Consider the following 24,983-nt stretch of genomic DNA (forward strand, 5'->3'; position numbering starts at 1 on the left):
CTGAGACCTACCTAGCCTTGGGCTTTCATGTATAAGCATACAGAGGATAAAAAAGGAGAAAGGGGTTGTAGGTCATTTAACAAGCTGTGCTACAGAGCAGGTGGGGGGGAAAAACATTGCCTTCCTTTCTTAAAGTTTTCTTTCTATTGTATGGATTTTTTTTCTTTTTCTTTCTTTCTTTCTTTCTCTTTCTTCCTTTCTTTCTTTCTTTCTTTCTTTCTTTCTTTCTTTCTTTCTTTCTTTCTTTCTTTCTTTCTTTCTTTCTTTCTTTCTTTCTTTCTTTCCTTTTCCTTTCTCTCTCTCTCTCTCTCCTTCCTTCCTTCCTCCCTCCCTCTCTTTCCTTCCTCTCTTTCCTTTCTTTCTTTCTTTCCTTCCTTGGCCTGTTCGTGCATTTGTGTATTACATGTGTTCATAGTTCTCTCCAAGGCTAGTAGAGAGTGGATCATTTGGATTCTCAAACTAGAAGGATTGCAGATCATTGTAAGCTGCTGCCACATGGGTTCTGGGAATCAAACCTCTGGAAGAACAGACTGTGCTAACACACCTTTCCAGCCACACGATCTGATTATATTTTAAGATCTGTGTCATAATTTAACATTGCTTTTCCTTTTAACATCAGGAAAATAGGGATTTAAAGCTACTGGGTCCAAATATAGTTGAAGAGGTCACCTTCCCTAACTCTCTGGAATTGGGTTTGACAGCTGAGACCACTGTGGTCACCTCTTTTTTTGTTGTGTTGGAAAACAGGGTTTTCCATGTAGCCCTGGTTATCTTGGAACTCACTCTATAGACAATGCTGGCCTTGCGCTTTCAGACTGAACCATTAACCTTGTCAGCAATACTGCTCTCTTCTTACTGATTAGAAACAAGTGGTAGAAATCACGAAAGTGCAAAGCAATCTTGGAGAAGGGCTTTTTCAAATGTACAAAGTACTCTTCAGTATTTATGAGACCCTTTGCACTTTTTAAATATATGTATATGATACATACAAGAGAAACATGAAAGAAGTCCTAGTTCCAGTATTACACTAGGATTATTGAACTGGTGTTCAGTTCTTAGAAGAAATAAGAACTAGTCATTAGATACAGAGACCACCTGTGTATCTCAAAGGGAGCGATACATTTTTATTATCATTCTCTCATATATTACATCCCAACTTCAGCTTCCCCTCCCTCTTCTCATCCCAGTCTCTCCCTCTCCCCACTCCCATCAACTCCTCAGAACAGAGCAGGCCTCCCATGGGTATCAACCAAACACCTATCAGGTTGTAAAAATACTGGGCACATCCCTTAATTAAGCTGGAAATAGGCAACCCAGTAGGAGGGAAAGGACCCCAACCAGTCAGAAGAGTCAGAGACAAGCCCTGCTCCCACTGCTCCCTGGAGTCCCACAGGAAGACCAAGGCACACAGCCATATGCAGAGGACCAGGTCGGACCCATTCAGGTTCCCTCTCCATAGCCCCTGTTAGTCCAGGTGAGTTGATTCTGTGAGTTTTCTTTGGTGTCCTTAACCCCTCTGGTTCCTACTTTTAAAATTGCAAAAACAGAAATAGTATTCATTTGGGGGTTTAAACCCAAGATTTTCAGACATTGCCCTTTCTTGAATATTCTGCTTAGGCTGAGATTCACCTAGAATTTTTTTAATGTTTTGTTTCTGCAAATATATAGCAGATGAATGGTTTACTTTGGTGCTCATATGGTTTTTTTTTATAATCACAGAATAGTTGCCTTTTTATGGAAGGACAGAACTTGTTTCCAAGTTTATGAAGCAAAGGCTGATAGCTAAAAACAGTTCTAATAAAGAATAGATTAGAAGGCTTCCACTTCCTAGTTTCAAAACTAATCATACAGTTACAGTAATTAAGAGAATGTAGAACTTGCATGCATATAGAAATGGGATATAATTGAGAGCCAAGAAATCTTTACATTTATGGCCAATTGATTTTTTTTTTTTTGACATGTATTCTAAGACAATTCATTGTGAGAAAACCGTAATTACAGGCAGTAGTACTTAGACTACTGGGTTTGTATGTTCAGAAGAATAAAGTTGGAATCTATCTTTCTTATTACACTTCTGTGGAGGAGAGAACATTTATACAATCCATGGAACTGTGAATTAGTACAGACAGTATGGAAAAATATTTGAAGGTTCCTTAGAAGACAAATGTTTAATTATAGCATGATCAAGTCCCCTCCTGCACGAGTATCTATCCCGAATACTTGAGAGTGTGAAAGCTGCGCCTTCAGATAGTCACTGCAGCATTGTTTGTGGTAGTCAAGATGTGAATGACACCAGCCTGTGTCATCGTTCAAGAAACAGATGGTGATGTCATCATTGAGTAAACAGATGGTGATGTCATCATTGAATAAATGGATGGCGATATGCTTTATTTCAGCTTGCAGTTCTCAGGCCACATTCCATCACTGAGGGAAGTCAGGGCTGAAACTCAAGGCAGCATCCTAGAGGCAGGGACTGAAGCGGAGGCCATGGAGGAGTGCTGCTTACTGGATTGTTCTCATGGCTTGCTCAGCCTGCTTTCTTATGGCACACAGGACCACCAGCCCAGTGGTACCACCACCCACAGTGACATGGGTCCTCCCATTTCAATCTTCAGCCATGAAAAATGCACTTTAGACTTCTCTACAGGCTAGTCTTATGGAGGTATTGTTTTTAATTGAGAGTCCCTTTTCCCAATTGACACTATCTTATGTCATGTTGACATAGAACTAGCCAGCACACCCGTTATCCTTTTTAAAAAGCCTTTCAGGGTATACACCCTTTTAGCTGCGTGTATTGAGTTAGTGAAGGATTTTATCTTGGAATTAGGCCTGGAATGTAGAAGTTGTTGAACTGAAGGAGCTCAAAGGTAGGTTTAGAGGAAACAAGCGAGACCAAGGAGTGGGCTGTGTCATCTCTGGTAACTGAGCAGTGTGAGCAGTGTGCAGACGCTGGGTTTCTGTTGCAGTGCTATCTGAAAGGCTTCTTCTTAAGAAACTAACCCTTGAACTGAGTCTTCACCATGGAAACAACATAAACTATTTAAAGAGGAAGGTAATGTTTAGCTATTTACGTGAAGACAGGTCTCTTGTGTGTTTTAAATACAGCTTGTGGTTGTGAATGACAGGGTTGATAGATTATGAGTGTACCAGGAACGAGGAATCTAGAGCTGTGGACAGTAGGCGTATACTATATTTTAGGGAGTTAGAAAGCCACTGCAGAATTTTAAGCAGAGGGGTAACATTTCTAATATAGTGTCTTTACTACACAGCAGCTTAAACAAAACGGGCTACACCTGCAGCTCCTTCTTTGAAGTTTGGTGCCCTCTGGTGTTGAGCCATAAAAAAGCAACTAGTCCCTCCTGAGTATTGTAGTTGTAATGCATTGCATGCATTGTATTGTATTGGAGTTGTTTTGTCTGTTGTCATTGTGATGTAGTGTAGTCCGTGTTCAGTCGGTTTTAGACAGCCGTAGAGGGAAGCTCAGGAGACCTCAACACTAGCTTAAGAGCTACAGGCAACTAAGGAATGCTGAGGGCAGGAGAGATAGCTTTCTCAGGGAAGAGTGTACTTAATTGATATCCAGTCCAAATGGTTATCTCTGACAATGTGTAATACAAGGAACATCATTCTGACTGAGTGCTCTTGTGTGCTCCCCACGCCCCCCAACACCTTTCCCTGTCTATGTGTGAATGCTTAAAGAAAAAGGCCATAACATTTGAAAGGGTGGGGGTAAGTGGTAAGGTTTAGAGGGAGAAAAGGGAAGGGGAGAATGATATAATTATCTCAAAAAATAAGAAATTTAAAAAAAACCTATGTAGGAAACACCCTTTTCAGAGCTTTTTATAGATACTTTCGGTGGTGTTTGTTTGTTTGTTTATTTACTTGAGGATGTCAGTTTGGCATCTGTTTTGATGTTTTCCATGTGGGGTCAATTTGTTACTAGTGGGTGAAAAAATATTGTAAGAAATGTAGACAATACCAGATCTAGCTGAAATGATTTTGTTTAAGGGATGAACAAACATCCCAAAGGGATGTAGCAGATAGATCCCTGATTTTCCCATCATCCTGCCCATCTCTATAGTATAGCACGATTGGCAAAAGAAAAGATACTTTCTGCCTAGATGGACAGATCATAAACTCTGTTACAATAGAAGTGTGATTCTGCCTCTGAGTGATAATTATTATTTCTCCTTCCTCTTTTACTATGTGAATATTCTAGTTTCCTTTCTGTTGCTGTGATTTCAAAACAAAACAAAAAATACACTGACCAAAAGCTCCTCAGGGGAAAAGAATTTATTTGGCTTACACTTCCAGGTCACATTCTGCCATTGAGGAAAGTCAGAGCAGAAACTTGGTGGCAAGCCTGTTTACTCCGTTCGCACACAGCATTACCTCTGACCAGGAAGCTCATTCATAGCTAAAGATATACAGCAGAAACTTGGAAGGATGCTGCTTTGGCGGCTCACTGGCAGGTCCGTGCTAAGCTGGCTCTCTTACACAGCCCAGGACCTGCCTGCCCAGCAAGTGGTGCCTCCACACTGGGCTGGGCTTTCCTGGATCAGTCAACAAACAGTCCCATATAATACCCCATAGTCCAGTCTCATCCCGGCTGTTCCTCAGTTGAGACTCCTTTCTCAGGTGACTTGAGGCTGTGTCAGGTTGGCAATTAAGAGTTCACTAGGACACTGCACTGCCGTGTGTAGAGAAAAGTGCATAGAGCAAAGTGACGAGTTCACGTTGTTGAGGGACTTCATTTATACGGAATTCATAAGTAAGTATTCTTTTTTGTGAATAGGTATCTTTCATCAAAGTTTCTTGGAGATTAAAATAATAATCCTATTTCTTAAAATCCAACTGAACTTCATTCTGTTTCTGAAGTGATACGGTCCTTATTAAATATGCTATCCATAAAATGAAAAAAATTAATGTGACATCTCGGCCTTTCAAAGTTAAGCTGTAGTGGTTATTAAAATGTCTTTTCCTTGTGGTGTTGGCTTTGCTCTGTTGTCATGGGGTCTCCCTAGGGTTTAGACTTTTATCTTGACCTTTGCTCACTGAGCAGCCCTTACTTCTATCAGCATCCTGTTTTCTACCTTAGCTGCCAGTGTGAATAGAGTTTGCTTCTGTCCCATCTGCCCGCCTACTGGATCTTCTTACGTGAACACCAGCTCCTCGCTCTCCATCAAGGTGTTTTCAAGAGTCCTTAATTTATGTTGTATGATTGTGTTGGCCCTGGTGTTTTTATTATGTCAGTGGCCTCCGGGGCTCTGTTGGCTTTGTTTTAATTTTGAGATAGGGAATTACTGTCTAGCCCTGCCTGCCCTTGAACTTGTTTTGTAACCCTGTCTATTGTCAGCCTTGGCAGTTCTGCCTCAGTCTCCCGAGAGCAGGGGTTATAGGTGTGAGCCGCTAGGCCTTGCTCCTGCCGGCTTGTTTATCAGTTATTTCTGACCTAGACAAAGCACCTGACAGTAATGGAAGGAAGGATTTGGTTTGTCAGGGGACACAGTCCAGTCGAGGCAGGGAAGGCACGGCCACAGGAGCCTGAGGCAGCCTTCACACTCCATTCCCACCTGGGAAGCATATCTGTGTGTGTGTGCCCGTGCACATATGTATGTATGTATGTATGTATGTATGTACTCATAAAGTCCAAAAAATATGAGGCAGAAATTTGTGGGGTCCGAGAGTGGATAGTAAGAAGTGAGAGGGTTGCTTTCGTCCTTCCCTCTGGCTTCAGCTCCAGTCGTTTCTCGGCCATTTTTCATTCACTGGGTCCTTCTGTGTGTCTAGCTTGCTGTCTGTCTCCCTCTAGTCAGCGTTACATCTCACGCCCTGTAGTAAGTGTACACTGCACGTGCTTCTGCATTCTCTCTCACTCCCTGTTATAGAGGTCTATTCAGTGTCCGTGTGTGCTAACGCTGTCCCTGGAGTGTTTTGACCGACTCTCCCACCCACTTCTTGCTTGTATTATCTGACTTCAAAACTGCTCGTTTTTGATTCTCTGGTTGCCGTGGTTTTTGTTTGTTTGTATTTAACTTCTTTATTCCTGGAAGCCAGTTGTACTACTACTGAAAAATGGCTAGAAGCAGAATTCTGTGGTACAGTGTCTCCCCCAAACCACCACCACCTCCCTTTTAATTACATGAGTTATTGTCCTTCATTCCTTACAGCAGCTGTACTCTGTACAGTTAGACCTTTGGTTACAAAAACACTTTGAGTGAATATTACACTTTCATGGTGCTTCGGCATCATGTGTCATCTTATGTGTACCTAAACACGAATGAGTCAGATAGTTCTAGTGTAAATCTACAGCTACAGAAACCTTAAAAGTGATTTTCCTTGATTATTTAATTTTATACAGTATATTTATGGTATCAATAGCCAGTTAGATAACTATGATCTTTCATATTCTATTGCTGAAGGTATATTAAGTTTATGATATTATGTTTACTAACTTGAATTTCCATCATAAGTCAATTTTGTTTAAATGAGCTTTTTTCAAGTTGTAAAGTTTGTATAAATCTTAGTAATTTTGACAATTTGCAATTTTTTGTTTATTTTTATTACTATTAAAGATCATGGCCAGGTGGTGGTGGTACAGTGCATGCCTTTAATCCCAGCACTTTTTAGGCAGAGGCTGGCAGATTTCTGAATTTGAGGCCAGCCTGGACTACAGAGCTAATTCTAGGACAGCCAGGACTATACAAAGAAATCCTGCCTTGAAAAACCCAGAAGAAAAATAATGTATTCCAGCTGGAGAGATGGCTCGGCTATTAAGAACATTGTTCTTCTATAAATCCTGAGCTCAATATATTCATGCAGCTCAAAAAAATTCAAGTTTGAATTTGTGATATGATGTAGTTCAAAACAATTTTTTTCATTTTTAATTTTTTTTTTTTTTTGCTTGTTTTGGTGCTAGTAATCAAAACTCAGGACTCACACTGCTCAGCACGTACACCATGGCTGCATCCCTGACCCAGGAACTGATATAGTTTTACAAACTGTCCCTTATTTTTTGCCTAACTTCTGGAAAACATCTTAAGGAGTTATGAAAAATATGGCCAATCTCCTTCCTTGACTTGCATGATATCTTCCTCCTTAGGACCTATTCCAGCCTCTATCTCAGTCCTTTTTTGGTTTTTAATGACCTTACATTTGTTTTGTTTGAAGACTTTTATTAACAAGTATATAAAGCATCCCAATTACTCTCCCCCTTCACTTGCTGTCTTCATGTCAGTAACCTCTCCTCCTACACGTCTCTGTCCTACATTCATGTTGTTTTGCTTTCTTGCGTGACCCAGAGTGACTATGGTTTTGAACCTCTGTATCTTGGAGCCTGTTAGCGAAGAGTACAACTACAGACCGTGACTGCCCCTACCTCAGAATCTTCCATAGCGCCCTCATCAGCCTCCCTCAGATCCATGATTGACGGTTGACAGGCACAGTGAGCAGCAGTCGCAGCTAAGGAGAGATCGTGACTCAGTGGCTGTGTCAGACCCAGGTGTCATTTCACAGCCCTTCCCCTATCTTCCAGCTCTTACATTCTTTCTCTAGGCATCTTCGAGGGAGTGGTGTAAATATTCCTGTTAGCATTGAGCACTCGGTGGTAGTTGTTCTCAGCATATTTACTATTGTTTATTGCAAAGAGAACTGTGATTAAAGCTGGAGTCATATTTGTCTGTAGGTATAAAAATAAACATTTGGAAGGCAGTTTGCCAATCTTTTTCTTTCTTTCTTTCTTTCTTTCTTTCTTTCTTTCTTTCTTTCTTTTTTTTTTTTTCTTTTTCAAGACAGGGTTTCTCTGTGTAGCCCTGGCTGTCCCTGGAACTCACTTTGTAGACCAGGCTGGCCTCGAACTCAGAAATCCGCCTGCCTATGCCTCTCAAGTGCCGGGATTAAAGGCGTGCGCCACCATGTGCTTGCATGTACATGCCTTTATCCTATGGTGGCCAGAGTACAATTTGGTGTGTTACTTGTCAGATACAGTCCCCTGTTTTGTTTGCATCAGGGGCTCTCCCTGAGCTGGAACTTGCCTTCCAGGCCAGGCTGACTGCCCCCACCTCCCAGAACAGCATGCCACCAGGCCTGCCGTTCACATGCGATCTTACAGATCAATTCAGGTCTTCATGCTTGCTTTACAGAAAGTACTTTACCAACATGGTTACTCCTCAGCTCCAATTTCTCTTTCTCTAAATGTCTGTCAGTTCAGGTCCTGTATTCCACATTCTTGCCCTTGCTTTACTGATTAGACATTGTTGTATTCTCATGGGTCCCAGCCTCTAGTAAATGATAAACTAATGTGCTAAATGTTGTTTGGGGGGTTTTACCCACCTTAGATCATGTCAAACAAAAGACAGAAAGACTTTATATTTCTAAAAAGCCTAGAGCTGGGCAGATATCAGCCACCTATGCTAGTTTGTCTGCTTCCCTGTCAGTAGCCCGGAGATATCACTTGCCATGTTACATCCCACCACACTTAACTCCAACAGGCCTATTCCAGCTACTCCTCATGGCCATATGCTTGAAGTTGACGCTGCCCCCATGACCTCCTTCTCCTCCTCCTCCTCATCTAAAACCCCCAGCCTGGGAACCTTTCCTCAGCTCCCTCTCTTCTCTTCATCTTTATTAACCAATCATGGATAACTTAGGTGGCAAGGATTACACAACAGAAACTGGTATCCGTGATCTACTTAGGGGAACTGGGATGTAGCATTTTAATACAAATAGCACCAGCCCAACCTCCTACAGCTAGTTCCCACCAGTTTGTGGGGAGCTCTTCCTAGATGGTTTTCTTTCTAAGTCCTCTTTGTGATTTAATAACCTAAGTATTTTTCACAACCACTGAAATTAGAAACCAAATCATTTACTTTCCTCCTAAACTTATAATTAGACTCTTTGAAATGAAACTGATGTTCCTCTGGAAAGCCTCAGTTCTGACACAACTCGTCTCTAGCTCACTTTTACCTCTGAAAAGATACTCATTCTGGGCCTCCAGTTTTCATGCCTAAAAATGTTTGGAGCAGATCATTGGTCAGCCAACTAGGCCGGCAGGCTGACTACAGTCTGTGGCCATGCTCTGCCTTAGCTTTGCTTATGAGTGCTTCTGTGAAGCAGTAGCTGAGCCAGTAGTGACAGGAAACATGGCTTACAAACCTATACTGTTCACTCACACCCTTTCTAGGAGACAAACAAGCATACACTAACCTGTAGATCAGAAGATCTAGTTATCCAGAGTTTGATTTCTGTAACCCTTCATGATCAAGTGTAGAAAGACAAGAGTTTCTCTGTGTAGGCCAACTGACCTAGAACTAGCTATGTGGATCAAGGATGGCCTTGAACTCCAGTTGTGTCTGCCTCCCAAGTGCTGGGATTAAAGGCTTTTGCTACCACACCCAACCTAGAAATACACATTAATTAAAAATTTGGTTCCTAATGTTTCATCTTAACTGGCTTATCAAAATCACCACCACCAACAACAATCCTACAAATAGCTTTTTGTTTTTAAGATTTAAAAACTAATCAAAAGATTAGAAACATGACTCTAGTTCCCTGTTTCATCTAGAACATTTTGTGATGTTCGGATCTCTTCTTCCCATTGAGGTGCCTCAGTACATTCAGGGTTGTGGGGCTTTAAATAAAGTGTGCTGGGGAATTTCTAATGACAGTCTTGCAAGTTCATAACTAAAGCTTCTTAAGAGTCACAAGTGCATGTTCTAAAGGTACAAAACGAAACAAAACAACCCAGCAGTTAAATTCCAACCAACAACGATGGCTAAGGAATCCCATTCCGTTACTGTTGAGTAGGTTTTGTTCCACCTTATAAAGTAACATGCAGTGTATTTAAGGAGACTCCTACAGATGTAAAAACTGAGAGTATGACAAGTCAGTCTTCGGCTTCCAAAGAAGTAGAGCATGTGGTCCTTGTTTTTCCCTGGCTGACTTAGTTTATTATTATGTCCTTTAGCTTCATTCATGTTTCTAGTGACAGAAGTCCGTTTGTCTATGGCAGAATAATACCCCATTGTCTGTGAATAGCATCCTTCCCTGTATCCATCCATTCCAAGATCTCATGTCTTGGCTATTGTAAAGCAGTAAGCATGTGAGTGCCGTTGTGGCTTAAGTGATTTTTGAATCATTAGAATTCCTAAAATAGTATAGATATGTTTAAAAAAAAGGTCTTTGACTTATTAAGAGTATCTTTTGAAGAAAAATCCAATTAAAAAGTCAGTGACATGAAAGTTTTAATGATGGTTAGAGAATTAAAACCAAAAAAAATTCGGGAATTTGGCTTTGACATGGTGCTGTTTCCTCTTACTCCCAGCACTCAGGAGGCAGGGCAAGCAGGAATCAAGGAGTTCCAGGCCAGGAAGGCCTACATAGTGAGATGGGTTTTTTTGTTGGTGGTGGTGGTGGTTTTGGTTTTTTTTTTTTTAATCTATTTGTTCTGAATGTTTGTAGAACTATACCTGATTATTTGTTGGTTGCTAGCACAAACTAAATATTTAATATTATATCACTCTCCTATGAAACTATCACTAACTTGTAAATAGTGTAATATTTTATTTCAACAGATTTGTTTCAGCTGGTAGTAGTGATACATGACTTTAAGCGCAGTACTCAGCAGTTGGGAGGATCTCTGAATTGTAGGCTAGCCAGGGCTATCTGTGGCAACACTGTCTCACTAAACAAGCCTATTTCATATTAGGCTCTAAGGTAATGAAGAAAAACGTGTGAAATCTTCTGCGTGTGTGTCTGTCTGTCTGTCTGTCTGTCTATGTACATAATGCTTCTCCTTTAGACCTGTCTTCTGCAGCCTTCCTTGTATTCAGTACCTACTACAGCTCTAGAGGCATTGAAGTGCTCAATTTATTTTGCCTTTATTGTTTGCTTATGTTTTAATAAGCAGCTATATGAGTTCTCTTGTTCTTTATGTCTTCTCTAGGTCTTCAGGTAGTTTCTTTTGTGTAGTGATACTCTAAATATTCAGTGATTGTGTGAAATGGTGAAATTTGCCACAAATACCTGACTACAGCATTGTTAGGCCTGGCTAACTTGAGTGTCACTTTTCCTATATAGAGTAGCTAAGATCAGAGTTGGGATACAGTGGGAAAGGAAGCCAGAGGATTACTTGAATTTTCTAAATTTATTTATTTATTTATTTTATAAGTATGGATTTTTTTTTTTTAATGTGTGTGTAATATGGGAGCACTTGGTGCCCTCACAGGCCAGTTGATATTGTTGGATCTCCTGGGACTAGGGTTACACATGGTTATGTTCTTAACTAGTATGTCAGTACCTGGAATCTTTCCTAGTAATGTTTTTATGACTCAGATTTTTTAACATTCTTATTATAGAACATTAGTCTGTGATGGTATAGCATGGTTTTATAAATGCAAACTAAAAAGCTTTCACAAAATCCATTGAGTTGTTTATTTCTGCTTGGAATTCATTATATTAGCAAAACCAATGCATCAATATATGGGTAGATAGAAAGATGACAATATTTTTTTTTTCTCTGTATAGGTCCTAGGAACACCAACAAGGGAGCAAATTAGAGAAATGAACCCAAATTATACAGAATTCAAATTCCCCCAAATCAAGGCACATCCTTGGACAAAGGTGAGTGAAAATGAATTTGAGAAAGTCCACCAATAGTTAAGTAAATCTCGGGGTTTTCATTGTACTTAAGTTGAACAATTAGAGAGACCTTATGTCAATTACAAACTCAGCAGTTCTCTGTGAAGGTGGCTCAGCGGCTGCAGCTCAGTGTGTATTGATGGTATGCTATTATTCCTGTGGATGGCCTGTAGATACTTTGCAGCCTGGGCTTTCATTTGCAAGTAGGAACCAAGTATCCATGACATTAAAATCGGGGTAGGACTTTTAAAACCTAAGGTTCTACATTTCTTAATTTAAATAGAAATGCATAATACAGTATTATCACAAATAAAATACCTTTACATATTTTTATTCTTTTAAACTATCAGAACAACCCTTTTTATAGTTGTGTATGTTTTTCTTGTGTACTGTCCTGTTGGTTCTTGAGAAGCAGTATTCATAGTGTTTATTAGATGTTACTAACCATTGGGAAAGCCTAGTCAGAAGTCTTCCACCCTGGGTTGTGTTATGAGGTTAACTGCAATGAGGAAAAAAGAAGAAGAATGTGTTAGTATTTACAGATGGAGTTCATTTGTAGCAGACATTTTTAAAATAGATTTAGAAACTCTAGCCAAAGCTAGGAATCCAGGGATGTAAGCAGCTATCACAGTCTGGTGTTAAGCTAACACTTGTTCTTGTGTGCACAAGAGTGTGTGTCTGATGCTGGATCTTTACAGTCATGGTCATGTGCCTCGCATCATTCACAGAGGTAGGTAAGTAGGTAGGTAGGTAATGATATAATAAGTTAGAAGCAGTCAGCTTTTAAATATGTAGTTCAAAGAAGACCCTATTTTAAAATGTCCACATGACATTGATTAGTTCATTTAGTTGACTGTAAAATGTTTTGGAGGTGAAGTAATTTAAGACTATAAATGAAATGGTTCATACTCCCATGTATGTATGTAGTTAGTATGCCTGCCTGTCTTAGTTAAGGTTTTGTTGTGAAGAGACACCATGCTCTCTTCAACTCGTACAAAGGAAAACATTTAATTGGTGCTGGCTTACAGTACAGACTTAGTCCATTACCATTATGGAGAGAAGCATGTCAGCACATGGGACTGGAGAGGTAGCTAAGAGTTCTACATCTTGATCTGAAGGTAGCAGGAATAGAACTGTGAGCCTATGGACCTGGACTTGAGCATCCAAAATCTCAGATCTTGCACTCACAGTGATCCACATCCACTCCAACAAGGCCACACCTTCTAATAGTGCTACTCCCTATGAGCCAAGCATTCACACACATGAGCCTATGGATGCCATTCCTTTTCAAACCACCACACTGCCTCCCTTTCTCTTCCCATTCTGTTATCCTCCTAATTACATGATGGTTCCAGGTACTCCCTTTAACATTCTCATAGCCTCTCTTCAAAAAATACTTTGCATTCATTATTTCTTTCCTATTTAAACAAAGATGTCAGTAATATTTTAGTGCCAGAAATATAGACAGAGGCTTTCCTTCTTCTAAGAGGCCAAGTCCCCTTCATTTTAGAATTCATGGTGAATACTTGTCTTTGGTAAAATCATCTTGGATCTTTATATTTAAGTCTTATTTTGGAGCTAAGTGAGATATATTTAGAATCTTTGATGTGGCACTAAACCCAGAGGACCCTAGGTGACCTGTTTGTATTTTGAGGCCAAGTAGATTGAATCTACAAAATTATTACAGGTCAGTCAAGTGTCTATTGTGAGTGATTTATAATATACTGCAGTCCAACTAAGTCAAGGAGAAAATAATAGGGAATTCTGAGTATTAAATACAGGGATATATATAAAGTAGTCATTATTTTTATAAAGGAAGAAGGGAGGACTTCTAAGGCATCAGTCTGAGTGGGTCTGAGTGTGTACCGTGTGTCCTTCCTGCTGACACACGATGGAGCTGAGAGACACACTGCTGCACTGGAAGCTACAGAGTCCTGTTAACACTTAGCACCCACCAGCAGTGATGTGTCTGTCCTGCCCCTTACTCTACTCCCCTTTCTCTGCAGTGGAAATATCAGCCAGAATAAAATGTGGAAAATTGTTCACGTTAAAATGTAGCCAACAGAAAGAGCTGTGGTGAATTAGTTTAAGCTTTGCTCTGCCTTCCTGGATTCCTGACGTTTCTCTTATATCCTGGATACTTTCCAAGTGGGAATGGAATATAAAACCTTTTTATTTAGATCTCCATTTCTATGCTATGTATAGAACACTTGTTCAATTCTCTTACGTTTTATATTAAAACCACCATGAACCCTTTATTTATATAGTGTCCTTTGACAGTTTGGCTTTCCCTTCATGCAGTGTATTCCATAATAAATAAGTTTGTATCGATGTCTCTTTAATACATACAAATTTGTATGCTACACAGAAATCCCGTGACTCCAGTTGAGTAAATGATGAGAATATGCTTGTATTGGATTAAAAAAAAAAGATTTTCAAAAGTAAAATGTAGAATTGGATTCCCAAAGGTAGCGCAATCCCCTCTTCCTTTATCCTCCCGTTCTGGTAATTTACAGCAATGTGAGAAGTGTAGCCTGTACTAGGTAGCCAGTAACAACTGTACATAATGTTCTCTAGAAATACCTTGTCCTTTGGATCTGGAAAGACAGAGAAGCAAGAATGCCTTTGTTCTCTGTTTTGTTCCTTTAGAAGCCACTTCAGCCCTCTTCCCTAAAACCATGGGAGTGTGAGCCCTGGCTTCTCGACTGCAGTGTGACCCTCTCAGTTGTTCTATACATTCCTTCACATCGAATTAAAAACACACTGAAACCCAAGTCGTTTAAGTCTCCACCCTCTTTCTAGAAACAAGCCATTTTTACAGATGCACTATTCTGCAGGTTGAGTAATTTGTATTCTCAAAAATGTAGACAAATAAATATTGAGAAAACTGTCTTCCTCACAAAGGATACAGGTGTAAAGGAACTAGAGCGGGAGAACGATATTGTTAGTATGCTACATTACAAGGTTTATGGGATACACAAACCCTTGACTGTTACATACAGCTGATTGGGGGCTGAAACAGTTGTTTCCTCCCCTAAGACATTTGTTGCTCTTACAGAGGACTGAGGGCTCAGTTCCTAGAACTCCCAGGGAATCTGATTCCCTCTTCTGACCTCTGCAGGTACCAGACACACATGTGATACATGCAGGAAAAAACCATACACACATAAAAGGAAATATATCTTAATAATTATAAAATAGCTAGTGCAACCTAATTCCTTGATAAAGCACTTAATGGTTTAAGTGGGAAAGGAATGGAGGCTTATGCTTTGGTGTGTGCTGGATATTTCAGAAAAGAAATGCCTGGTTGAAAGCTAAAGGCAATGATACCATTGTAGACTGAGAATTAAATACAGAGATTTGGTTGGGAAAAGCGAAGAAACTTACATCCTCCTGTCTTTAGAACTTGGAGGCAGGGTTAACTAGCAGGTCATTAGGAAAGGAGGAGTTTAAATACTATTTCTGTTTTGTAAGATAGTGATTATCTGCCTTGTCTTTCCTTCTGGTTCTTTTCAAAATACAGCTATACTGATATAAAGGATTTTCTTATTTCAGTCATGAAATTCTACTTCCAATATACTTCCGCCTTGTCTCTTACTTCTGCCTCATGTCCTGGCCTTGCTTTAGGCCATTGTGGTAGTGTAGAGCCCCCACCTCCTTACTGAGTTCCCCCCTGCAGCGCCAGAAAGCCCCGTCCAGCCTTCTCGCTTCTCTGATTCCTCATAGTCTTTAAGAAAGTTGCTCGTGCCGGGCGTGGTGGCGCACACCTTTAACCCCAGCACTCGGGAGGCAGAGGTAGGCAGATTTCTGAATTCGAGACCAGCCTGGTCTACAGAGTTCCAGGACAGCCAGGACTACACAGAGAAACCCTGTCTCGAAAAACCAAAAAAGAAAAAAGAAAGTTGCCCATGGAATGCATGTTTTGACAAGGATGAACTTATGATTTCCATATAATTATTAACTATTTATTCCCTATTGTCAGAACAACACTTTGGATACAGACTGTCAAGGTCATACTGTTGTTAATCTTTTTCTGCCTGCTCTTTCAATAAGCAGACTTAGTTCTTGTCTTGTCCCCAAGATTAAGATTCCCTGAGGCATGTAGTTACTAGAACTATCTCTTTACCAATTTGTTCTGCCCCCCTCCACCATGTGTGTGTGAGATGGTGTGTGTATATGTGTGTGTGTACACAGTTCAGTGTATAAAGTTCAGTGTATAACTAAGATAGATTGGAGATAGCTAGTCAGATCATTTGGTAGTATAGTTGTCTTGGGTGTCTCCGGCTCCCACTATTGAGTAGCTGATATCTTTTGTTTAAATTACTGTCAAATACTCTCTTTTGTCCTGATAGCAAATAATCCAGAGGTCAGATAGGTAAAGGCAATGTCTGTGTAATTGTATAAAACAGTGGAAGTCATTTAATTGGTTTGTGGAGAGAAGTATAGCAGACTCCACAGTGCCCCACCTGCTACCCCTGTATTTAAGTTATCTCTGTGTGGTACAGTTGTCTAGCTTATACCTCACCTTGAAGGGACATACGTCTGTGGCATCCATGCTCAATTTTCTGTCTAATCAGACTTCCCTAATTGATGCAGGGGAAGCCACATTTGTTTTTATAGCTTTATCTTCTTGCTAGTGTCCTTTTAGTTAGTTGTAGCCAGTAGCCAGTTGCCACTTGCCTTGTGAGTGTGTGTGCCATCACTCCTGAGGTTCTTCCTGCCTCTGTAATCATCATAGCCTCCTCCTTTTCTGACACTCGGCCTTTTTAAGAATAACCTCCGCATCTCTCTGTTTTCCAGGCTGTGTACTTTTAATTCATTTCTGAGCATTACACATGAAGATGTAGCTCTTAACACTAGGAGCATGGCTCGGTAATACAGCACATTCCTAGCATATATAAGGCCCCAGGCTTCATACCCAACATAAGAGACACACATGCAAACACACACACACCGGGGGTGATTAATCTATATATTAGAGGAGTATTTTTTTAATCATTTAAGAGGTAGGGGGACAAAGGATGAAATTGGGAATAGATTGGAGAAGACAAAAATTTTCTTTTTAATTTTATCATTGTTGTTTTAAATGCTATGTATTCTTTATCACCAGTGTTATGCTGGGTCCCATAAAGGATACAAAATAAAATATGCAGTTCTTGCCTTTGAAGAGCATAGTTAAAGCAAGTTTTAAGTAGTATAAATTGTGTGTTGTAAGTGTTCAAAGCTGCTTACATCTATCACGTGTCACATGCTAGACCTTTAGGGAAGACAGTAAAAGAAGTCTCCTTAAAGCTGACATAGGACAAGGGCTGGTGAAGTAGAATTAAGATTTGCTTAAGTGGGACTGATGAAGTTGCTCAGCTGCTGAAGGCTCTTACAGTAGGCCTGGGTGGCCTGAATTTGATCCTTGGAACCCACAGAGTGGAAGAAAATAACTGAGTCATGTGAGTTGTTCTCTGACCTCCAAGCATATAAACACAAATGAATTTTAAAAGGTGAAAGAAAGAAAAAGAAAGACATAAAGACATGATTTGCTGAGGTATAGAAAAAAAGGCTAGGCAAACATCTTAAGATGGGAGAGATGAATGGAAGGGAAATGTGTAATCTGAGGAAAGCTAACCTGATTGTCATAGCTGTTTCGTAAAACCATGAAAAGTTAAACTGAGTTAGTGTCATTTGGTAATGCATGCTTATTGATGTCTCATCAATGGGGGTGTGAGAGGAGGAATTGCATTGCATAGGGAACTGTTCTTTCTGTAACTGTTTCTTTACATGCCTTCTAATTAGGGCAGTTGAAACTCACTAACTGCTAGGGCTAGCTTTGTAGTAACTACGAAAAGGATCTTTGTGCTTCTTGTTCTCTGCCTTCTTTATCAGACTTTTCTAACCCTCAAAAGTTAGGAAACTGCGTGTCTTTCTTCATTAAGTTTGAGCTATGTTCAGTTTTTTATCCATCTGTATGACAATGACTTCAGACATAGCAATTTTACTTGGCTTGTGAATTCTCTGAAAGTTGGTCTTCACTGGCTTCTTAGGGGGGGAAATTAATAATTTATAGCTGTCTTAGGGTTTTATTGCTGTGAAGAGACATGGTGACAACTCTTATAAAGGAAAGCATTTAATTGGGACTGGCTGAGTTTCAGAACTCAGTCCATTACATCATGGCAGGAAGCATGGTGGCACGCAGGCAGACATGGTGCTGGAGAAGGAGCTGAGAGTTCTGCATCTGAATTCACAGGCAGAAGGAAAAGACTGCGCTGCTAGGCCTTGCTTGAGTATCTTAAACCTCAGAGTCTGCCCCAACAAGGACACACTTCCTTCAGCAAAGCCACACACCTACTCCAGCAAGACCACACTTCCTAAAGGTGCCACTCCCTATGGGGGTCAATTTTATCAAACCACCAACCACAGTAGTAGATTGAATTGCCTTATATTTCAGTATATCACTAGATGACTGTATGAAAGCATGCAAAACACCAATAAAGGAAATTTTTTAAAGTATGAATTACTTAATTATTGTTATCTACTTAGAAAGCCACTTAGTAGGTTTCTTTTTGTTACTGAGTAGCATAAATAACTATTCTCAGACCCATGATATTGCCTCACTTGATCTTATACTTAGGTTTATTAATTGCGGGTAGTTTTGGATTACTTGAGGGCCAGTATTGACCTTGTTCTTTAATAGTCATGGTTTACCAGTTTTTAGACCTGGGGGATGGCTGGGCAGTGGTGGCACACACCTTTAATCCCAGCACTTGGGAGGCAGAGGCAGGCAGATTTCTGAGTTCAAGGCCAGCCTGGTCTACAGAGTGAGTTCTAGAACAGCCAGGGCTACACAGAGAAAACCTGTCTTGAAAAAAACAAACAAAAAACTGGGGGATTATATTTGCCTATGACCAAAAATTGTGTGAGTTTCATAAGCTTATAATGGAAAGTAATAGGAGGTAGTTGTTTGGACCAAACACATAATTTGTTCTGTGTTCTACTAGGTTAATTTCCACTATCTATAATTATAAAAAGTGGGAATTTTTCTATGGCTGTGGCTGGGTGCATAATACAACACCATTTCTGGGAGCTGACCGTGTGAGATAGAGCTTTCACCACAGGTTTTGGCATGTATGTGATTATTCCTTACAGCCGTTGCGCAGGGCTCGGGTTCAGCCATAGCACTTAGCTCCTGGATGGATTGTCAGAGCCAGTCTTAGAGAGAACTCTGTTGTCTAAGGTGCCCAAATGCAAATTTATTTTGACTAATTCTTAAGGATATGTTTGCATTTGTTCAGTACTACAGAGACTTTTTGGGGAACATTAATTTTAATAGCGTTTTCCCCGTTATGGACTAGTAATTGTGATGTGTTTGTTTGCATTTAAGAAAATCTGTTGCTGCATAGGTGAGGTAGTATTTGAAGCACTCAAAAGTTCATGTCAGTGTTTCGGTTCATTTGATTTTTTTTTTCTTTTTTTCTTTTTTTTTTTTTCTTCTTATTTCACTTTTTCCTTTTTTCTTTTTTATTGCTTTGTTTCATTTTGTTTTGTTTTATTCTTTTTTTATTTTAGCTTTTAAAGGGGTGTCTGTGGCCTTGCTGCATACTTGCCTGGCCATATTTAGTCTGCATACTAATTGTTAGTTGGCCCAGTTGAATCTTACTTTATGCTGTTGGTTCTTTTGGTATGATTTTCTGGTTTTGTCCACCTGGTTATGTTTTAATATTTTAATTCTGACAGGGCCGGATTTTAATCCCACGCACTAAATTTTAGTCTGCAGACTAAAAGTAATCCGCGGATTATTTATTTTTTTGCAAAATTCCCCCACTGGAAACTATCTAAAAGAATGTTACATTCTCTTAGCTTAGTCAAGGGAGTTCACAGCTACTGGTGAGTTCTGCCAACTTTGTGTTCTCAATACCTAGACATAATAGACCCTGCTAACTCCTTTGCATATTTGGCTCCGTTTTGCCTAGGTGTTGGTGTACATTATTCTGCATGTCACCTGTAACTGTGACTGTCCCTTACTTGTTTTGTTTATTGTATACATTTTTGTTTAGCTTTTGGTGGGTGAATTGGGCATATTCGCAGATGAAGCTGTGTTGAATTTGTACTCAAAGATAAAGGATTTTTTTCAGTGAGTTTTTGCAAAAAGGACAGAATGCTCTATATTTATTAATTTTTCTAAGTCATGGGTGCAAGGGTATGAGGGGGCAAAGCCCACAATAGAACAAAGTAAGTTTATACCCGCACTCCTGAGGTGATATGTCAGTTTCCTGAAGAGTCCTCCTTCAATGAGACTGTCAGTAAATACCTGCCTGCTAGCAGGGAAGTCAATCCAAAAGAGGAGAATAATCCGCGGTGGCCTGGTTCTTTGTTAGCACACACAAATTCAAGTATCTGGCTTGAAATTTACAGTAATATAAATATACTTAATATTTCTCCCTCATGACCAATAACTTAGCAAAAAAATGTTTATACTGTGTAACAGACAAAATAACTATGAAATTTTAGCATATTGGGAAGGTACATTTTTAAAAGCAGGCCACTGTGCCCCTCCCAGCCGGGTCTGTGGTGACGACCCAGGCCATGGAAAGCCACTTTACTTTGAGAACTTTACTTCTAGATTTCATTTTGATTTTAACTTATTTTGGTTTTGTATTTTTTTAATGAACACACTGGCATTGGAACATAAATTAAAAAAAGAAATGTTTCTTTACTGTGCCTCACCATTGCACAAATTAAAAAAAAACATTTTTGCATACACTTGTGGTAAAATAATTTTTAAAATTTGGACTTGCTACTGTGGAGACGAGTGCTTACGTTTATAACTGTATAAACATTTTCTATGTCCCTACACCATGGATTTCTTATAACATTGGCTATATTTTTCCTTGCTGGACTATTGTCTTTTGCATTGACTTCCCCTGTTTGGATTATTTCACTGCATTATCACCTTTAGGACTCATCAGGAACAGGACATTTCATCCCAGGAGTGCGGGTATGTACTTTTTTTTTTTTTTTCAACTTTAGGTCAGTTTTATAACACTAGGGAAAATGTTTCTTGGAAAGGCTGAGAACTGTTGGTTCTTGAAATGTGCTAATGAAAACAGTGCGGGGATTTGGGTTCTAGTTTTGTACTGTACAGATATTCATGTAGTATAATTCGCTTGTCAGTATCCATTGACATCTAGGTGGAAATTTATGAATTTTAATTATTCTTACATGCAGCCAAAGTTCTGTATTTTATTTCAGTGGTTAAGGAACAGTGTAGAAGCAGAAGCTTAGCTAGAAACCATATTTCAGTAGCCGTTGGCTTCCCGTCTTTACAACAGCTAGTGTCTAGTCGGGACTGTTCATTTTAGAAAGTGCATGCTACCATGCCCCATATTATGGTCAGACTAGGTTTTTGATTCATATAACTTTCCACTTGACCTTTATCCACAGAGTACTTAGCTAAGACTTTTCTCCTGAGTACTCTTTTAAAGATTTAAAGTATGTTTTTAAAAGGCAGATCTTCAAAAAAATAGCAATTCTAATAAAGACTTTTGGCATAGATTATTTTTAACTCTGGTAACTTAAATTAATTAGGATTTCTTCACAAAATAAGATTTTTTTTCCTTAGTACCCAAATGATAGGTGGTTCCTTGTAGTCAGTAAAAATATCAAAAAAGATACCAGGAATGGATTTTTTAAATAATCCAAACTAAGTTCATAACTCTAAATTAAGACCTTTATCAGAAAAGCCCTTCATAGCTATAGCATGGTTTAGGTTCCTTGTTTTGTGTTTGAGACAGAGCCTCACTGTGTGTCCTACTGGCTTCATACTCACTGTGTAGCCCAGGCTGGCCTCAAACTCATAGGCATCTACCTGCCTCTGCCACCCAAGTGCTGAGGTTAAAGGTGCACACCACCACGCACAGTCAAGCATGAACTTGTAGGTTTAAACAGTTTACTCTTTATGTCCTCTGTGCTTGAATCTTAGCCAGAGTTATCTTTACATTCAAGTGCTATCTTAAGTCTACTTACCTAGTACCACAATCGGTACCAAGACATTTTAGATTAATTAGCAAGTAAATCCATATATTATCAGATAGATATAGACTGCCAATAATTTTAATATTTTTCTCATTGTTTTGAATCACAGTCTCAGTATGTAGCTCAGGTTGTCCTGGAAATCAACATGTAGACCAGGCTGTTCTTGAATTCATAAAAAACTACTTGCCTCTGCCTCCCCAGTGCCTGTATCAAAAGTGTGTGCCACTATATACATGGCTAACTTTGATGTTTTTATGATAATTTTTACTGTTTTGTTTTCTGCATTCTGGATTTGATTGGCACTTGGAAACAAGAGAGAGGGAGGTGACCATAAATGGATGGCAAAATGAAATGTTTTAAATTGTGCTTTCCTTGGCTAAGGCCAATTATAGTGCTCAAAAACATAAAGACAAGGAGGCTTTGACTTTGCACAGGACTTTCTAAAACAGCCAATAAATTGACCAAGCCTTAAAGTAAATTCTTAAGATCCTCTCAAGTCACTTTGTCAATTTCTGTAGGAAATAATCTATTTCCATAATAAGCAGGAGTTTCTTAAAGGGAAAGAAAACAACCCATCCAGCTCCCAGCATTCTCTAGAAGGTGCTCAAGAGTCTCCTGACTCTGAACGAGCCCTGCAGTGTCTGCAGCCCCAGTGCTTACTGTGGACCCTTCCATTTGCACGACACCTTGTCCGTCGTCACCAGACCCGCCCTTGCTCTGGTTATCCCTTCTCCCCATCTAAGGCTATGCTTTATTTTCTTAGATGTCAAAGGTTCTGTGTCCCATCAGCTGGGTTTAAGTTCCCCCTTCTGTTTTTAACTAGCTGTCTTTAGAATAAAGTCTGTACATCATTATATGTGCTGGTTCAGTATAAGACACAGTGAGTATAAAGCTATGTGTTCTTTTCAGCAAAATAGATTAATTGTATTGTTTCAATTTGGACTTCAGTTGACCTTTCTGAGATTAATGGCTCTTACTAAGTTCTCCTTGCCCAGTTAAAATTCTGAACTATTCACTGAGAAAAATCCAAATGTGAATGATCTGTCTAGCTATGTAGGGAGTCTAGGTACGAACCTTTGAATACTGAAAAGCTCTGTATCAAAATTATACTGAACCACTGGGCGGTGGTGGCACACGCCTTTAATGCTAGGACTTGGGAGGCAGAGGCAGGCGGGTTTCTGAGTTCGAGGCCAGCCTGGTCTACAAAGAGAGTTCCAGGACAGCCAGGGCTATACAGAGAAACTCTGTCTCGAAAAACCAAAAAAAAAAAAGAAAGAAAGAAAAGGAAAGGAAAAAAAAGAAAAAATATATACGGAACCATTAACATTTTTATAATTAAAACTACTTCCTCTTTTTCTTTTTAAAACCACTGAAAGTGCTATCCCTGGTCAAAAATTGTTCTACCTAAAAGAAAACCAGAGGCTTTTTCCTGTTTCCTGCCATAGCAGTAAAAACTTTAATTACAGAATTTCTTCTAGTTGTGCTTGCCTCCCGATCTCAGCTTTTATGTGCCTGTAATAATTTATAGGCATGCTTAATTAATTATGCTACGTTGTGCTTAAGAGGTAGGTTTTTCTCTGAGCTTTTCTTGCATAGTTTTTGGTTAGCAAGCAGTTTGCCCCACTGTGATGTGTCACATGCAGTTAGCTCTTTGATTCTAGATTTTTGTAACCATGTTTTTTATATGGTGAGATTTTATATGATTAATACTCAGTATCAAAGGATTGTTTGATTCGGTTCTTAAAACAGAGCCTAATTGTCCTTTCTGCTGCTTTGTTCTTACAGGTCTTCCGACCCCGAACTCCACCAGAGGCAATTGCACTGTGCAGCCGTCTGCTGGAGTACACACCAACCGCCCGGCTAACACCACTGGAAGCTTGTGCACATTCATTTTTCGATGAATTGCGGGACCCAAATGTCAAACTACCAAATGGGCGAGACACACCTGCACTCTTCAACTTTACCACTCAAGGTAATTCCAGACACTTCATTTTTAACTGTTGAGTGAGATGGCCTCCATAAGTCTGCAGCGTTTGAGTATTTGGCCCTAGTCGGAGGCTATTTGAGGAGGGTTAAGAGATATGGCCTTGCTGCAGAACTATGTCGCTGGAGGTAAGCTTTGAGTCTCCATGTCCTGTGTGCTTGCTTTGAGATCTCCCCTCCTGCTCCAACTGCCTGCCACCTCCCCTCCACTATCATGGACTCTATAATTCATTTTTTTGGAACATACACCCAAAATAAGCTCTTTTTCCTGTAAGTTGCTGTGGTCATGGTGTGTTGTCATAGCAGTGTACAAGTATCTAAGCTGCTGGTAGATGGATGTGAAGTGACTTTGTTAGTGACAATCCCTGGGTAAAAGTCACCACAGGAAGGACTCATGGAAGGAAGTTCAGAAGAGCCTATACTTTGTTTGAACAGCAGTGAGAGATGAAAGTTTGTGAAAGGGTCCTGGTTTGACCCTTTTTGTCCAGATTTTTGTAAATTTGGACACATGAGAAATATATAGTGATTTAAGAGAGTTAGATTAATAAGACTAAGCAATAGTGTAACCCTTAGATTTGAATCTAAAAGGTAGACTATTAATATTTCTTGATTTCTAGCATTTATAGCAGGTTTTTAAAACCTAGAGATGACTTTTGCCTATTGTCCTAATTCTATTTGCTGTTGAAAGATGCCATGACCACAGAACTCTTATTAAAGAAAGCACTGAATTGGGCTTGCTTACAGTCTCAGAGGTTGAGTGCATCCTGAAAGCCAGCATGGTAGCACATGGCAGACATGGTGCGGGAGAAGCTGCTGAGAGGTCTATATTGTGATCCACAGGTGGCAAGAAGACTTATAAAACCTCAGAGTGACACATTTCCTCCAACAAGGCCACACCTCCTTATCATTCTCAAGTAATTCTTACTCATGATGACTAAGCATTCAATATATGAGCCTGTGGGGGACATTCTTAGTTAAACCACACCTATACTTCTCTAAACTCAATTCTTTTATTTAAAAACAAAAAACCAAGGCATGTAAGAGCAATAGACAGAGAAGTTCCCATCCCTCTGGAGTGGGCCCCATTGCTGCTGCTGAGTAAATAGGAAAGGGAGACTGTGCACTCGTGCATCGGTAGCTTCTGGTGAATCCAGAGAGAGCCATCATCTTCTACGCTGAGTAAGACTCCGTGTCAGTCTTCCATCGTCTTACTCCTCCTCTAATAGGATGGCCTCTCACCCCCACCAACTAAACACAAAACAAGAGAAGGAGCCGGGCGTGGTGGCGCACGCCTTTAATCCCAGCACTCGGGAGGCAGAGGCAGGCGGATTTCTGAGTTC

The 24,983-nt window shown here is 39.8% G+C and overlaps 1 protein-coding gene across 2 annotated transcripts in view; it reads left to right on the forward strand.

Annotated features, from left to right (window-relative positions):
- The window catches only part of Gsk3b (glycogen synthase kinase 3 beta), a 152,504-nt gene that overhangs the window by 103,927 nt on the left and 23,594 nt on the right, over positions 1-24,983 (forward strand). The window contains exons 8-10 of one of the 2 annotated variants that reach the window (XM_029470640.1): positions 11,524-11,619; positions 20,585-20,623; positions 23,446-23,632. In XM_029470640.1, coding sequence (XP_029326500.1) covers positions 11,524-11,619; positions 20,585-20,623; positions 23,446-23,632 — 322 coding nt within the window. The remainder of the gene's footprint in view (positions 1-11,523; positions 11,620-20,584; positions 20,624-23,445; positions 23,633-24,983) is intronic. The other variant, XM_021184609.2, reaches the window with a different exon arrangement.

The sequence above is a fragment of the Mus caroli genome, chromosome 16 (genome assembly GCF_900094665.2).
Source record: "Mus caroli chromosome 16, CAROLI_EIJ_v1.1, whole genome shotgun sequence".
NCBI classification, from domain to species: domain Eukaryota; kingdom Metazoa; phylum Chordata; class Mammalia; order Rodentia; family Muridae; genus Mus; species Mus caroli.